We start from the raw sequence: 14,611 nt of genomic DNA on the forward strand, positions 1-14,611 counted from the left end.
TTGTACTTGAACTAAGCCATAGGAAGATCTCCGCTAATACTGTGTAGCACTATATAGCGCCTATAGCGGCATTCTATAGCAAAAACAAGTTCGGGAACTGAGCCCACCTTAATGCGAGTTTTATTTGGAACAATAGTCTCAGTAGATATCAAACATGGGAAGATATATTCTTCTGTCTTACTGTATCACGACCGACTCAAGTGGCATGTACATCAAGTTGAATTTGTCCCATATGTGGGCGGTTTCTGCTCAATCTTCAGTAACAATTAGTGACTATCTTTTCGGAACCCACTGGCATGCAACCATATGTTTCTAGTGTTTTGTTAAAATAAGCTGCTTAACAAAAGACATGAGAACATTTTAATTGAGAGCGAATTGGCAAGAACGCTACCAGTACTGAGCCTTGAACTTGACCAAGCCTGAGCGATCGTCGGAAGGGCATGAGCCAAGTCTCAGGCTAGTTCCGATAACTTGAGTCGGAGTTTAAATTTGGTTTGACGGTGTTTTCATTCCCTGTCATTATCATCAAGTTGATTGCGAACTTCATCGCGCTCTTTCATACCGGTTCATCGGGAAAACCGCAACAAGTGTGCCTTACGATCCATTGACAATGCAAGGGATAAAATGCGTAAAATACACGGGTAAATAGGTCTTACATTAGATTGGTAATGGACTACATTAGGTTCACATAAAAAGCATGGATTGTAATAAAAACATGTGCGAGAACAATCATAATTTACCAATCATGGAGGAAAATAAAATACAAAAACAGACTCTCACCCCCTCTTATTGCCTTCCACTGCCTTCCAACATTATACAAAGTTTTTTATTCACTAGAAGCCAGTGGAAGATTGCCTATTTATGGTTCAAGAATGGGATACGATGGTTGGTGGACGGTGGTATCCTATATAACCGGCCTGTGATTTTTGAATCAGGCATCACACCATTGGTTAGAAATAGAAAACGTGGTAGTGACATTCAAAACCATTTACACAGCACGTAACGACAGTCATAGTAATAGGAGCCACGTAACGACAGTGATAGTAACAGAAATGTATAATAAAAATGACGAGCAGTAAACGAAGCTTTGAAAGGGAGCAAAGAGTATGGATTACCGTAGGCAAGCAAATACATTTGAACGAAACTTGACCGTAACCGAATAAACATAACCCGGATATAATGGCCTTGGATCTGGGAATGAGTCAAAGAGCTGTTAGTATGAGAAATTAGGGGAGAATCATAAGGAGTGAGCAGACCAGCCACTGCCGCGGTTATAATATGATTCACTAAATACCAGTGCACGAGAGGGGGACGACTGGGTGCCACCTGCAGACCTCGCTTTTTGGGTTGGCCGTCCACTATTTTCTGACTCGTTATCCGATACAGCAGGTTGTGGTCGCTTTCCAAGCACTTTGGCTGACGAGCGAGAGCTTGAATGGTGCTGGATGGCTGGTGGACTTGTAAACTCCGAACCGGCCTCGCGAAGGGTTTGAGAAGACAGGTGCGGTACATCCCTTTCAGGAGTATACCCATTGTCATCCAATTTGCGAGCTGGACTATGCGAGTAAGACCGGCGACGAGAACGCGATTGTTGATACAAGCGAGTTGTTTCATGCAAGGGAGATGAATAACGATGGTTGGGAGAGTGAGCCTGGTGATAATGCGTGCGGGGTTGACGAGAGTGAGACCTTCGGCGAGATGGGGACCGCCTGAGAGATGGTGAGTGGTTGCGAACCTTACGATCTAAACGGTGCTGAGATGAAGGTGTTTGCTGTGGTGGTCGAGATCGATGGCGACGAGGGGACCGACCACGAGGAGATTGAAGATATTGGCGGGGGGACCGACCACGGGATGGAACATCATGACGACGGGGAGATTGTGATCGATTATGTTGACGTGGTACAGGTACAGCTTGTAAAGAATGGTGGGATGGGGGTATGGGTACGCAGGTTAGGTTACAATCTACGTTCTATCTTTTCAATGACTTACCAACCCGTCCAGACTCCGTGATTGGTGCGCCACCCTTTCCTTGACTAGATCCTCCTTTTTCCTTTCCCCCAACTGCAGCAGTGGCAGCCATAGTCATAGATTTGCGTGCCTTCCGAGCTCGTCGTTGTTCGGCAATTGTATCGTAAGTTGAAGGGCCATCCAGATTTTCTTCGGACTTTGCTGAGCGAGGGTCCTTGTTCAGGACCTTTCTGTAAAGAAAATAAGATATATTCAATGTTATACAGCATGAGATATAAACAACTTACGCATTCCACCACTCTATGGTGTCTGTTGACCAATCCGAGTCCCCGTCGTCTTCCTTGTCTGGTTCAAAAAGTGAAATTATATAATTGTAAAAGCCCTGACGATCGAAAACATTGTCTTCGATACGCCAGTCTTCAATGCCGGAGATTGAATAGCGAATCTGTACAATAATGAGAAAAACATTCTGATTAAGGAATTAAACTGCTTACGAGTAGACAGGCATATGCTATAGAGGCAGGGGTGACGGTTTTCATGTGGTGTAATTTGGCTTGAGAGCTTCGAGTTTTTGTTTGACCAGGCTTATCTTTAAGGGCCGACGATGGGGAGGTAAAAATATGTTTCCAAACCTAATAACACTGTTAGAATCGAACCTCTAATGAAAGAAAGACGTACCATTACTAGAAGCCGCGTTCGAAACATGTCCGAGTCCCAGTCCTCAGGGTCAAACTTACCTGGCTCCCACAAAAATGTTGGCAGGTCCTTAGCAAGCACATGCACTACATCTTCGTCGAGCTTTCGCATAAATCTGAAAGTAAGAAGGCATATATATGGTTAGAATCATTTCGGTATAGCATAATACGCTTACTCGTCTGGATTAGCATCAAAATCCTCAAGATACTTCATCGGACAGAGAAGACGGGCAAGAACCTTGTTCTTGAACCCGCGCGATTCGGATTTGGTTGCTGTTGCACTGATTTCCACTTTATTTGTTGGCGAACACTCGTTAATATACGTAATTATTGCGCTTTGAAGTGTTGATATATCCTCGGACCTGGCTGCCCCTGATGCAGCAATCATCTGGAAAATCAAAAGTAAGAAGTATACATTAGACAGTTGAACCACGTATACATAGAACATACTTACTGCCTTTGCTAGATCATCCTTTCGTTCGACATTTCGAGGCGACACAAAGTAGGATAAGTCAGACTCAAAGCATTTGATATGAGTGATCATGTCACTGAACACGTCGAGTTCTTTTTGATACTGGTTTTCGAACCTATGAAGGTTATATGAATAGATATATGCGCATATATTAACTTCTGGAACTCACGTTTTCATGTCGGTACCCTCATACATGTCCATGTAATATGCAATACCTCGGTCCAAAACCTCGTACCAATTCTCAAACAGGTTTTTACTTCGAGTATGCCACCGAGCAAAGGAGGTATAAGGCCTAAGAATTGCCCTAGACAGTACATGAGGATTGGAAAAAAATAAGGGTAAAAAATACTTGCGCTGATTGCTTCGTTTTGCCTTGACCATCAAGGGCTTTATTAAGGGCCTTGACACGTTCCGGATCCAATTGAGGGTTATTCTTGTCATTTTCAGTCTCGGATTCTCCTTCTTCACTGTGGGTCGAATTAGGAAGGGGAGGATTGCGTGAAGAAGTAGTAGGAGCCATGATGGGAGTGAGAGAAAAAGAAGGCAAGTAATAACCATGCAGGTAAACACGGTGCTTAGTAGACTCACGTGACTTCTGCTATTGCGCGACACCCACGTCCCACAGTGACAATCCGGCCCTTTACCCTACCGCTCTACTACGCAATCCATGCTCCTCTATCTAACAATTCAATGAGACTGATATATCTATTTCTTCTGGGACTACTTGCCATGGTATTTACCTGTAGTGGATGCGCTGCCCCTCCCTTCAAAAATCTGCAAGCTCTGACTGTTCATCGGAGGAACTGCAAAGGAGCAGCAAGAAATTCACAACAAATAATAGAAAGCTCATCAAAAGCTTTATCTCGAAGGAATAAGCGTCAGCGTCTTTCAAATGACCAAGAAGATACGCTGGATTTATCGGTATCTTTATTCTATATCATTTTCTTTTTACAATACAATTATACACACTGTTTACAGCACGATACGGAGCCAACGGCGGCCATTAATACCAATCGTAATGATACAGAGCTGGATGCTGGCGAAGCTGTGAACCATCCGGCTTCTCCTACATTACCAACATTTGTTCCAGTACCTACTCGGAGTGGCCGTGAACGTAAATTCCCCAAGCATTATACCGATATGCTGCCAAATTCCTCGACATACTTGCCACATCTTCCTCCGGCTCCTCCTCGGCCAAAAAAAGAGCCTTCTAGACGAAACAAAAAGCCAGAATCACCTTCTACTCCTCCTTCAGAACCCGAATTCAAATATTTGCGTAGCGAAATCAATGACTTCGGGCTATACCGTGTTTACCCTTCTTTTCCCACCTGCGAGATCAATGAGGCCGATAATCTTGACAACTTGTGCGACGCGCCAGGTCTAGCCATAGTGAATGGCAAATCCGACAATCAGTGGTGGAAAGCATTTGGAATTAAGGCTATGGATGCTACTTCGAATCGGCATGCCGGCCTCTTCACGCCTTTTATGAATGCCACCGTATTCCGTCTCGTAAACTGGTTTTATTCAGGCTCTAATCTCAAGTCAGCTCAAGAACTGGATCGTCTGGTACAAGAGGTACTTCTAGCCGATGATTTTGACACCAAACACCTCGAGAATTTTAGCGCAAAACGCGAGTTTCGTCGTCTGGACGAAATTGATCCCCAGTTACCTATTTCTTCGACCAATAGCTGGAAAACATCGACGGTTAAGCTTTCCTTGCCTGCGGAAAAAGTATCCCACGAATCTGAAAGTCACGCTCCTGTTCTAGAGGTCCCTAATGTCCACCATCGTAGTCTTGTTGAGGTAATAAAATCGGCGTTGGAAGACGAATCAGCAAAAAATGTTCATTATACGCCATTTCGACTTTTTTGGCAACCAACTAAGGACAGTACTCCAGAACGAGTTGTTTCAGAGTTGTACAACTCGGAGGCATTTTACGAGGAGCATGTCCGACTACAGCAGCAGCCTCGAGAACCTGGCTGTAATCTGGAGGTTGCTATTGCCGGCCTTATGCTCTGGTCGGATTCCACACATCTGGCACAATTCGGAAATGCTTCGTTGTGGCCCATCTACCTCTTCCTGGGTAATCAATCACAGTACTTTCGTGCAAAACCTAAAAATTTTGCCGCTCACCATGTTGCTTATATTCCGGCAGTAAGTCTTACGTTGAACTTTGTGTATATATGTTATTGATTTGACATATTTGGATAGCTTCCGAGTTTTCTGCAGGACATTTACATGAAAGCATTCAACGGTCTGGCTGCATCCTCAGCAACAATAACTCACCTCAAACGCGAGCTCATCCATGCAATTTGTCTTTTGTTGCTCGACCCGGAGTTTATGCATGCATATCAACATGGAATCGTCATCAAATGCAGTGATGGTATAGTTCGACGGATTTTTCCACGGATTTTTACATACTCGGCTGACTATCCTGAAAAGTAAGTTTCTTTATTGTTATTGTATTAATGATGTATTTATTTCTATTTTTATTAGAATACTTCTTGCAACAATTCGGTATCTTGCCAAATGCCCATGTCCACGCTGTCTGATGCCAATGTTCCGCATTGGTGATTTAGGAACAAGGGTAGACGATCAGCGACGCCAACATACACGGGTTGATACAGCTTCACGGCAACACAAGGTAGAAATAAGTCGTCAACACATATTTGAGCGAGGGAAGGGCGTAAAAAGTACTGCAGTAGAAAATCTTTTACAAGAAGACTCTTCTACACCGACTCGGGTACGTATGTTTCTGTCAGGTTCTTATGCACGAGGTATCGCTAACCAAACATTGCTACTCTAGAATGCATTCTCGACCCGACTGTTTCAATTTGGATTTAATTATTTCTCAATGTTTGTGCCTGATTTGCTTCATGAATTTGAACTCGGTGTGTGGAAGGCCACATTCTCTCATTTATTGCGCATCCTGCATGCACATGCCGAAAATAGCATCCAAAAGCTCAACGAAAGGTATTTCCCTTTGAACGATAGAGCCTTCTATCAATACTGACAATCTAAAACCTTAGATATCGTCAAGTAGAAACGTTCGGCCAAGATACAATCCGAATGTTTTCAAACAATGCTTCAGCTATGAAGAAACTCGCAGCAAGAGATTTTGAAGACCTCTTACAGGTATAGTTTTAACTCGTTCTTTCTATATTAAGGTTCTGCTCAATTTGTTTGTTTTGAAGTGCTCGATGCCAGTTTTTGAGGGTTTGCTGCCTCGAAAACACGATGAGTTTATTCAGGATATGCTGTTTACTCTATGTACTTGGCACGCTTATGCCAAATTGCGACTTCAAACAACTTCGACTCTTAATGGCCTCAAAGCGACCACCAAAACACTCGGAAAACTTCTCCGGGTGTTTGCAAAAGACATATGTTCTCAATACGACACAGTTGAACTGCCTCAAGAAGAAGCTGCACGAGTGCGCCGTTGAGCAAATGCTGTTAAGAAAGGCAAGCTTCCGGCAAATTCTCAACGAACAACACGGAATTCTGGTCCCATCGATGACGACGACTCTAATACTCAGTCAAAACGACGAAAAACATTCAACATGTTAACTTATAAGCTTCATGCTCTCGGGGATTATGTCGTCTCAATTTGGAGGTATGGACCAAGCAGCGGCTACTCTACACAGATTGTAAGTCTCGGCATACTACAAATATTGATTTGCTTTTATTGATTATAACAATTTGTAGGGAGAACTGGAACACCGGAGAGTAAAGCGCTTCTATGCGAAGACAAACAAAGGACGCACTTTTGAATGGCAGATTACCAGGCATCAACGTCGCGAGCGTCTTCTTCATGCTATTTCGGAACGGGAGAAACGTTCAAAAAGAAATCTGAAGGATAGATCACAACAACAATCCTCAAATGACTTCGAATGCAACACTTACAATGCCCCGCATGTCCCATTTATTGAATCGGACACACTTCCGCCTACTCTACCACAGCTTCATCATCATATCAGCGCCAATAAGCGCCTCAAGGACAATATCCATCGCTGGCTTTACACAAATGAGAATGATCCTGCTCTTAAAGTAAGTTAACTCGCTTGTTGCTTCTGATTTCCTAGCAAATTGCACGACAGATTCACTAATCTACTCTTTAGACCTTCCTACGCGACCTCAAGAATCACCTCCTTTCACGACTTCTAGGCCATTCTGCTGATAGCGACGAGTATCTGTACTATTCTGATGAAGACCGCTACAACGTGCAGATTGTCAACAATCTCATGTTTCGACACAAACTTCTAAGAATCAACTACACTACTTACGACGTCAGGCGCCAACAAGACACCATAAATGCCCGAACTCACGCCGATATCATGACGCTCTCGGGGAATACGGACGACAATGCCCATCCTTATGCATATGGTAGAGTCTTGGGAATTTTTCACGTGGATGTCAAACATCGTGGGCAGTTAGCGACGTCAAATCAAACTCACCGGATGAATTTCCTCTGGATAAGATGGTTTGAAATCGACCCCAACTACATTGGAGGCTGGAAAACCAAGCGACTTCATCGTATCCGCTTCATCAATTCCTCTTCGCCTCTAGCTTTTGGTTTCTTAAATCCAGCAGACGTCATACGTGCATGTCATTTGATACCGGCATTTGCACATGGCTCTACTCGGGAGTACCTAGGTCCTTCAATTGCTCGATCTGTCCTAAAGAACCGAATAAATTTACGGAATGAAGATTGGCGATTTATGTACATTAATATGTAAGTAACCCATTTATTTCAAACTGTACGGTATCTTACCCTATTTTTTCTATTGTAACTACAGGTTTGTCGACCGTGATATGTTTATGAGGTACCTTGGTGGTGGAGTCGGGCACCACTCTACAAATGAGTACACAATAGGCCTACGGCCTGATATTCATGATATCCGAAACGTCTTTGCTGTTCCCCAGGATGGTATAGACGACATAGGTGCATATGGGGATGGGTATCTAGAAGATCACAGTGATGATGGTAACAATGATTTGGAAAGCGGCCACATGGATCACAATGACGCACTACTAGATGAAGAAGACCAACACGAGCAACTACTAAGCGACGATATGGATGTGCACCCTTTTTTCGAGCCCGACCCTGAGGATTTCAACTCGGAAGACGACGATTGGGGCTACAAATCCCCCCCTGTCTCGTGCAATGGTTCAGACAATGAAAATGATGATTTAAACAGTGACGGATCAGGTGAAGATGAAATTGGTGGGTCTGCGGCAGCTGATGAAGAAAATGGTATACTTTACGAGCCAAATATTGGTGCCGAGGACGGTGAAGAGCCATGGGGCATGGGCGATGAGGAGGCTGAGGGTTACGGTGTACTATAAACTGACTGTAGCTGTCTAAATGCTAATGATATGTTACGTTTACTACTTTTATTCTTGCATTTGACGGTACAAGTGAGAACTTTTAGCACTGTTAATTAAGAACGTGGGCCAGCTTGGACTTGATTGTATTGTAGAAGAAAAAAAAATAACATTGCATTCCATCTCATTGTACTCAGAACTTTGAGCGCTATCTTACATACAATTCACAATTTTTTCTATGTGGCTCCAATACATCTCCAGAATTTGACTACCTTAGATGACTCGCACTATTATTGTACTGTCAATAAATTCATGGATTTAAATGGAGAACAAAATGCAATGAAACGGGAATAAAGGTACCTATATTGGATTCTCTTCGCTAACATTCTACCTTCCTTCCAAGGTTGTTCCAACATTTGATAAGTTTATATCATCTATCAATAATTGTCAAGACTTTGGACAGAAATGCGAAGTGACGTCAAGAATTGTTATTGCTTTGGACGTACCTCGCATGGTCTTATCATTCTCGTGAGACTTTGGATGGCTCACTTTGCAAGCCATTCTTTTTGCCGTTTCGCTGATGTTCCATTTGTATCCTTTTTGCGTACGGTGTTATATTTATGACATGAAAAACAGCCTGGGCAACAGCATACACATGTGATTTTAATTCTCTCACATCTCACGTATATTCTCGGCAGGCTGTTTTCATAAGTTGTAGTGAGTCTCGAGAACCATCAAGTCATAATGGTGAGTAAAATTGTCTGAGTTGTCTGTTATAATTTACACTAATAGCCATTGTTTTGTCATCCATTTCAAATCTGCTGCGATTTTAAGAGGACAAAAATGTCGTCGAAATGGTACGGAAGCCAATTGTCGCCGACGATCCTTTACTTTACCCCGAAATATGACCTTTTGGAGGCTTTTTTTGGCACTGTGTCTGAAGCCGCTTCTGTTCGTCACTCGCCGGAGACTTGATCATTTTACCACTTTGTCAAGCATAGGCGATAATCAGCAAATGGGCGCTCAGAACTCGTATACCACAATGTTCAATGAAGCGACGATTGATGGAGGGCGATCTTCAGAGCAGGAGTATAAAATGCACTCGCTCTCGATGCTCTATGCCAAACGTCCGCCTTCTTGAACGACTATCACCTGCCACCTGATATTCAACTCTTTTTCGAGATGCCCGTTCTCGACGCTCATAGCGGCGCCAAAGTTCTCGTCACTGGCGTCAACGGATACGTTGCAACAGGTGTCGCGAAGGAACTACTTGAACAAGGATTCTCTGTTCGCGGGACAGTAAGATCCCAGGGAAAAGGAGAGAAAGTAAAAACATTATTTTCGTCCTATGGCGACAATTTTGAGTAGGTGATTGTGGACGATATCACAAAGGTAAGGGTTTTTCTTCGTTCCTCAGCAGCTGACCTTTTAGAATTTGTTGGCAGGAAGGAGCCTTCGATGAAGCGGTGAAGGGTGTGGATGCAGTCGAGCACATGGCCTCTCCTCTTCCTGGAAATCTAAAGGACGAAGATCCTGAAGGTATTCCATCTAACTCCATCAACCCGAGTCTATGATACTGAAGGAAAATTTCAGTCTACATAAAGCCAGCTGTCGAAGGAACCTTGAGCATTTTTAATAGCATTTTGAAGCATGGGTGATTCGTTATTTATGTCATTTCAGTCATAAATATACTGAACGTGAATATAGAAACCAGATCAAGCGAGTTGTCTTGACGTCTTCAATTGGCGCCGTCATGCCTCCACTTAGGTCTCAAACAACCCTAAATGAAGACAACTGGGCAGAAGAATTCGTAGACATTGTGGGAAGGCGCGGAAGGGATTCTTCAAGCGTGGAGAAGTATATCGCCTCAAAAACGCTTTCCGAGAAAGGTGAGGTGTTTCAATTTTAATTAGCCATGTGCTCTGACCCTTACTTCGTAAAGCGGCTTGGGACTTCTACACGCAGAATAAAAATCAAATAGCATGGGATCTCGTTGTCCTAAACCCTGCCAATGCTTTAGGTGTAAGGCGTTGTTTAATCGTTACAATGGCTATGACATTCATTGTATTCCATCATACAGCCCCAATTTCAAGATTTCAAGAGTTTGAATGAGCTCAGCCGTTCCGTTCAAGTATGGTACGAATTTGTAGCGATGGACCAGCCGGAGGAATATCTCCAGGCAACACTGTCATATGTGGATATTGGTGACGTTACTCTTGCTCATGTAGAAGCTTTAAAGAAGGAAGCTGCAGGTGGGCAACGGATAATCTTGTCTTCAGGTTTGTTCTTTGCTCGTGATTGTCGTCAGCATTTCGCAGTAACAGCTAAATTCCAGGGTGCATGACATGGCAAGACGCCAGTGCGTTTAGCTCAACATATCTTTATCTCGACTTTACAGAGGACTGACTCATTTTGAATCCAGGAAACGATCTGTTTATGCGCAAACCGGAGTACTATACTTCCGGAATCCTGAAGCGAGGAAACCCAGAGTTAAGGGGAAAAGTCATGTTTACCTTCAACTCAACCAAAGCTCAGGATATACTCGGTATCAAGTACAGAACATGGGATGAAACGATGGCTGCCACCATGGACGAGTTTGAAAAGAGGGGTTTTTTCGCGTAACGCCCACGGTCGGTTTTATGTAACTTGTGCTTGTGATTTTTGACTCAGTAAATATATATCATTAACATACCCGTTTGCTTAGTCAATGGCTTTGATTTGTTTTCTAGTATTTTTGAACTTGACACTCGTCATTCGTACTTTCTGATAACAGTGATGCGGACTGCCTGGACGCTGTAATCCCCATCCGATTCTCACACGTGCTATCCACGAGGTTGATGACTTGTATTCGACGCTCACCACACAAATTACACTCACATCCCTTTTTCCAGCATAAATTTCCTTAGAGATATATTTCAATGTGTAGTGGGTCAGCTTCTTTTCTTTTCACCATGGTCTTTTTTCTCTTTCAGTCAGTGGTCAATATTCGTTATTCACCCCCTTCTATTGGGTAGAAACGAGCTGGTACTTGAAGAAACAAAAGCAGAAGCAGCAATTCTACGGATTCCCAAAGCCACGCTTCATTCACTTCCTTTGATCCTACAGAAAACACAGAAACAATGAGGCTACATAGGCGTAATTTGCGATAGTAATACATATACAATGCCAAGATACAACAGAGGACCCGTACCTGCAGGCACACAGGCAACAACCTTCTTAAAGCCACGGTAACAAAGGCTCCGATGTCGAATCTCGCTTCACGAGTCCATTGAGCGGGTTGAAGTTAGAAACAGTGACCTTCCTTGCCGCTGGGAATGCTACATGCAACTTCAGACCTTCCTGAATATAGGGTTGCAGATGCGCCTCGATGTCGATCAAAGGCTCCCTTGTGAAAGTGATACTGACTTCGGTGAGCCGCGCGATGCCGAGTTCTTTGCTCGCCTCGAGTCTCGTTTGGATGAAGTTGGCCGCGTCCTGATCGCTGAGGATGAGCGAGTCTTTCAGGCGGATTATTTCGAGCCTCGGGCAGAGGCACTCGCGATAGGAGTTTGGGAGGAGAATGTCGAGGATGCCTTTCATCAATTTGACGATAAAGGGTAGATAGCTCCGCGACCGTGCCTGCTCGCGGGAGACACCCAGCTTAGAACGTACATTGACGAGGCATCTAAGAGACGGGACGAGTTCCATGCATTCGATGATGTCGGAAACCATGAAAAATTGTAAGTCTGTTGTTAGAACTTCTACGCGGTTGTTGGTCCGGAGAAGGAGCAGAATCAGTGGTGAGCGGCGTGCAGTTGAAGGCCAAAAGTTAGTGTGGTACGAAATGATGCGCAGTGACGGCACATTGAAGCACTCGATCAGAGTAGCGATACAATGCGCGCCGTCTATGATTGCTAGCGACTCAAGATATGGAAGGTCCAGGGGGTCTGTTGGACTGACGGCATCTGGGGTGTCGATAATGTCCAGTGTCACATGCTGTAAATTCTTACACAGGCTGAAAATTCTGTACGCCTCTTCCAAGCTGACCCGCTTCTGCCTCGCTATTGCGTTAGAGTTATCCGAGAGAATGAGATGGGTGACTTGTGACCAATTCATCTCAAGGCCAGACAACCTAAAGGGGAATCCAGAAAGGTACAACACGCGCAGAGTAGGTGTTTTCAGAATCCCACTTCTCGCCCAGACGTTCTCGTGTGCAGACCGACGAGAAAATTTCAAGTGGAGATACCGTAGCTTAGGGACAGAAGAGGCTGGGATAGAGGCGATTAGGCTGGAGCATTCTGTTGATGGAATAGATATTTCGAGTTTGTGCCAACGATCGGAGAAAGCGAGCAAGATTTCTAGGTACGGGCGGAAGTATTGTTGATGAGTGTGAGAAACGCTGTCTCGCGGGTTGATAGAAAGTGATAAGGGGCGGCTGCCTGACCGATTCAACCAGTCAACAACGGCCTGGCAGTGTCGCCTGAATTTACCCTCAAAGTCAACAGAAAGCTGTTGGAACGCTTCAGAAGGCATCCAGTACGTTAATCCGTTATGGCTTGGTGGTACAGGGAGAGGAACATGCAGAGTTGACCACAGACGTGGAGTGTGGTAGGCCAGCGACCTCCATCGACTGCATACACGTCCGAGTAGGAGAGGAGGTTCGCTGGAGCTCATCAAAGCATTGTGCATGTCTGGGAGAGTCCAGCAAAAAATTTCTGTTAGAATATCATCAGGTAACCGCCTGAATGGCGTAAGAAGCAGGTAGTGTTCGTGAATGGTCTCATCCAATGATGCCTTTTGCTGCCTGATTTCGTCGACCAAAGCCTGGAGTCGTCGGATATCGTCGTCGATCTTTGCAAGCGCCGCTTCTGGCTCGACTAACAGTTGACGTATTTGTGCTCTATCGATACTCGTAGGCACATAGTTGGTATGCAGATATTCAGTGAATGGCGTTGTGAATGCAGACTATAGAAGGTATATCAGAGTTTGAGATACAGGGAAACAACGAACAACGCACCATGATTGCAAAACGTCTAGTACGTCGCCAGTTTGCCTCCAATAAACCTCCTCTATCACCTTACAATCAGCTTGAGAATAAGGTAAAGAATTGGCGATGCAAGCCCTTCAGACTTCATCGGACCACTGTTGGGATTGTGGGAGTCAAAGGGCAAGATACGCGCTGTGTTGTGACTACTGTGAGAAATAGGTCATGCCCCAGCTCGGAATACGATAGGATGTGATTTGGGTATCGCAGTTACCCATATATGCGTCAAGCCAAACACCATGAAATCCTCTGGGCAGCTCTTAGCCTCCGTACTCATTAAAAGCTCTAGAAGACGTAAAATATGTAGCGATTTCTTTAGGGCCGTAGGCTAGTAATCATCGACCGTTTTAATCATTAATGTACTTAGACAATAAATATAAGATGCAATACAAGTCAATGGGAGAAACTAGACTTTACAAAACCTTTAAAAGCCCTGGTGAGATATGAGAAGGTTTATGACAGAATATATCGCCATTAATGTGAGGTTGTGGACACTGCTGGTAGTCAAGGCTGCCCGTGAACCATATTTAGTCACATGTAATCACCCCGCGTGCTAAACAAAAAGCAAAATATCAGTAAGATAGTCACAGTCATAACACTGTTGTTTGTCCCCTTCGGGGTGACATACGAAAAAATTGGAACGATACAGAGAAGATTAGCATGGCCCCTGCACAAGGATGACACGCTTTCCCGGAGTGGTAGATCTACGGATCTCAATATTTATTTTTCTCAATTTTATACGATATCAGTGTGTGGATGCTTTTGAGAATGATTATGGCCCATTTGACAAAATATTTTGACGTGGCATTAAAACGAATAGGCGCTTAGATGTACAAATTACTATGGACTGTCCCATGTTAAGTACAGAATTTTCATGCTTGCTGTCTGAACTTGATTGACGCGACGGTTGACCCAGCTGTTTTAAACACTTTCAATATCCGTACAACCCTATAGGCTCCGACTCGGATGTTGCTTTGTATAATCTTGAGTATCAGGTTTCGTAGCTGGCGCCCTCCCTCCAAATATATCCAGGTGAATTTCATCACGTAAATTACATTGCCTAATACTAAGAAGCCACATGTGTAAGCCACTGGCTAATCTCACCTTCGGAGGTCTACTTTAACAGCC

The 14,611-nt window shown here is 44.0% G+C and overlaps 4 protein-coding genes across 4 annotated transcripts; 2 read left to right on the plus strand and 2 right to left on the minus strand.

Annotated features, from left to right (window-relative positions):
* Nucleotides 1-1,111: 1,111 nt before the first annotated feature.
* On the minus strand, nucleotides 1,112-3,655 carry JR316_0001493 (uncharacterized protein; the record flags this gene model as incomplete). Its single annotated transcript, XM_047887297.1, has 10 exons — nucleotides 1,112-1,191; nucleotides 1,335-1,709; nucleotides 1,990-2,198; nucleotides 2,256-2,413; nucleotides 2,463-2,600; nucleotides 2,647-2,779; nucleotides 2,840-3,051; nucleotides 3,118-3,250; nucleotides 3,305-3,375; nucleotides 3,485-3,655. The coding sequence occupies 10 exons, from the start codon at nucleotides 3,653-3,655 to the stop codon at nucleotides 1,112-1,114; spliced, it is 1,680 nt and encodes a 559-aa protein (XP_047755043.1).
* Nucleotides 3,656-3,864: 209 nt separating this feature from the next.
* On the plus strand, nucleotides 3,865-8,481 carry JR316_0001494 (uncharacterized protein; the record flags this gene model as incomplete). Its single annotated transcript, XM_047887298.1, has 11 exons — nucleotides 3,865-4,056; nucleotides 4,114-5,289; nucleotides 5,347-5,576; nucleotides 5,632-5,878; nucleotides 5,942-6,108; nucleotides 6,165-6,270; nucleotides 6,330-6,566; nucleotides 6,594-6,782; nucleotides 6,841-7,182; nucleotides 7,254-7,867; nucleotides 7,932-8,481. The coding sequence occupies 11 exons, from the start codon at nucleotides 3,865-3,867 to the stop codon at nucleotides 8,479-8,481; spliced, it is 4,050 nt and encodes a 1,349-aa protein (XP_047755044.1).
* Nucleotides 8,482-9,642: 1,161 nt separating this feature from the next.
* Nucleotides 9,643-11,082, plus strand: JR316_0001495 (Putative NADPH-dependent methylglyoxal reductase GRP2; the record flags this gene model as incomplete). The annotated part of the gene is made up of 9 exons (XM_047887299.1): nucleotides 9,643-9,759; nucleotides 9,829-9,852; nucleotides 9,906-9,999; nucleotides 10,054-10,114; nucleotides 10,168-10,349; nucleotides 10,403-10,482; nucleotides 10,541-10,739; nucleotides 10,796-10,819; nucleotides 10,883-11,082. 9 exons carry the CDS (start codon nucleotides 9,643-9,645, stop codon nucleotides 11,080-11,082), a joined length of 981 nt encoding a protein of 326 aa, XP_047755045.1.
* A 594-nt stretch (nucleotides 11,083-11,676) lies between these two features.
* Nucleotides 11,677-13,459, minus strand: JR316_0001496 (uncharacterized protein; the record flags this gene model as incomplete). Its single annotated transcript, XM_047887300.1, has 2 exons — nucleotides 11,677-13,404; nucleotides 13,457-13,459. The coding sequence occupies 2 exons, from the start codon at nucleotides 13,457-13,459 to the stop codon at nucleotides 11,677-11,679; spliced, it is 1,731 nt and encodes a 576-aa protein (XP_047755046.1).
* Between the last annotated feature and the right edge of the window lie 1,152 nt (nucleotides 13,460-14,611).

This window comes from Psilocybe cubensis, chromosome 1, assembly GCF_017499595.1.
Source record: "Psilocybe cubensis strain MGC-MH-2018 chromosome 1, whole genome shotgun sequence".
Classification (NCBI taxonomy): Eukaryota; Fungi; Basidiomycota; class Agaricomycetes; order Agaricales; family Agrocybaceae; genus Psilocybe; species Psilocybe cubensis.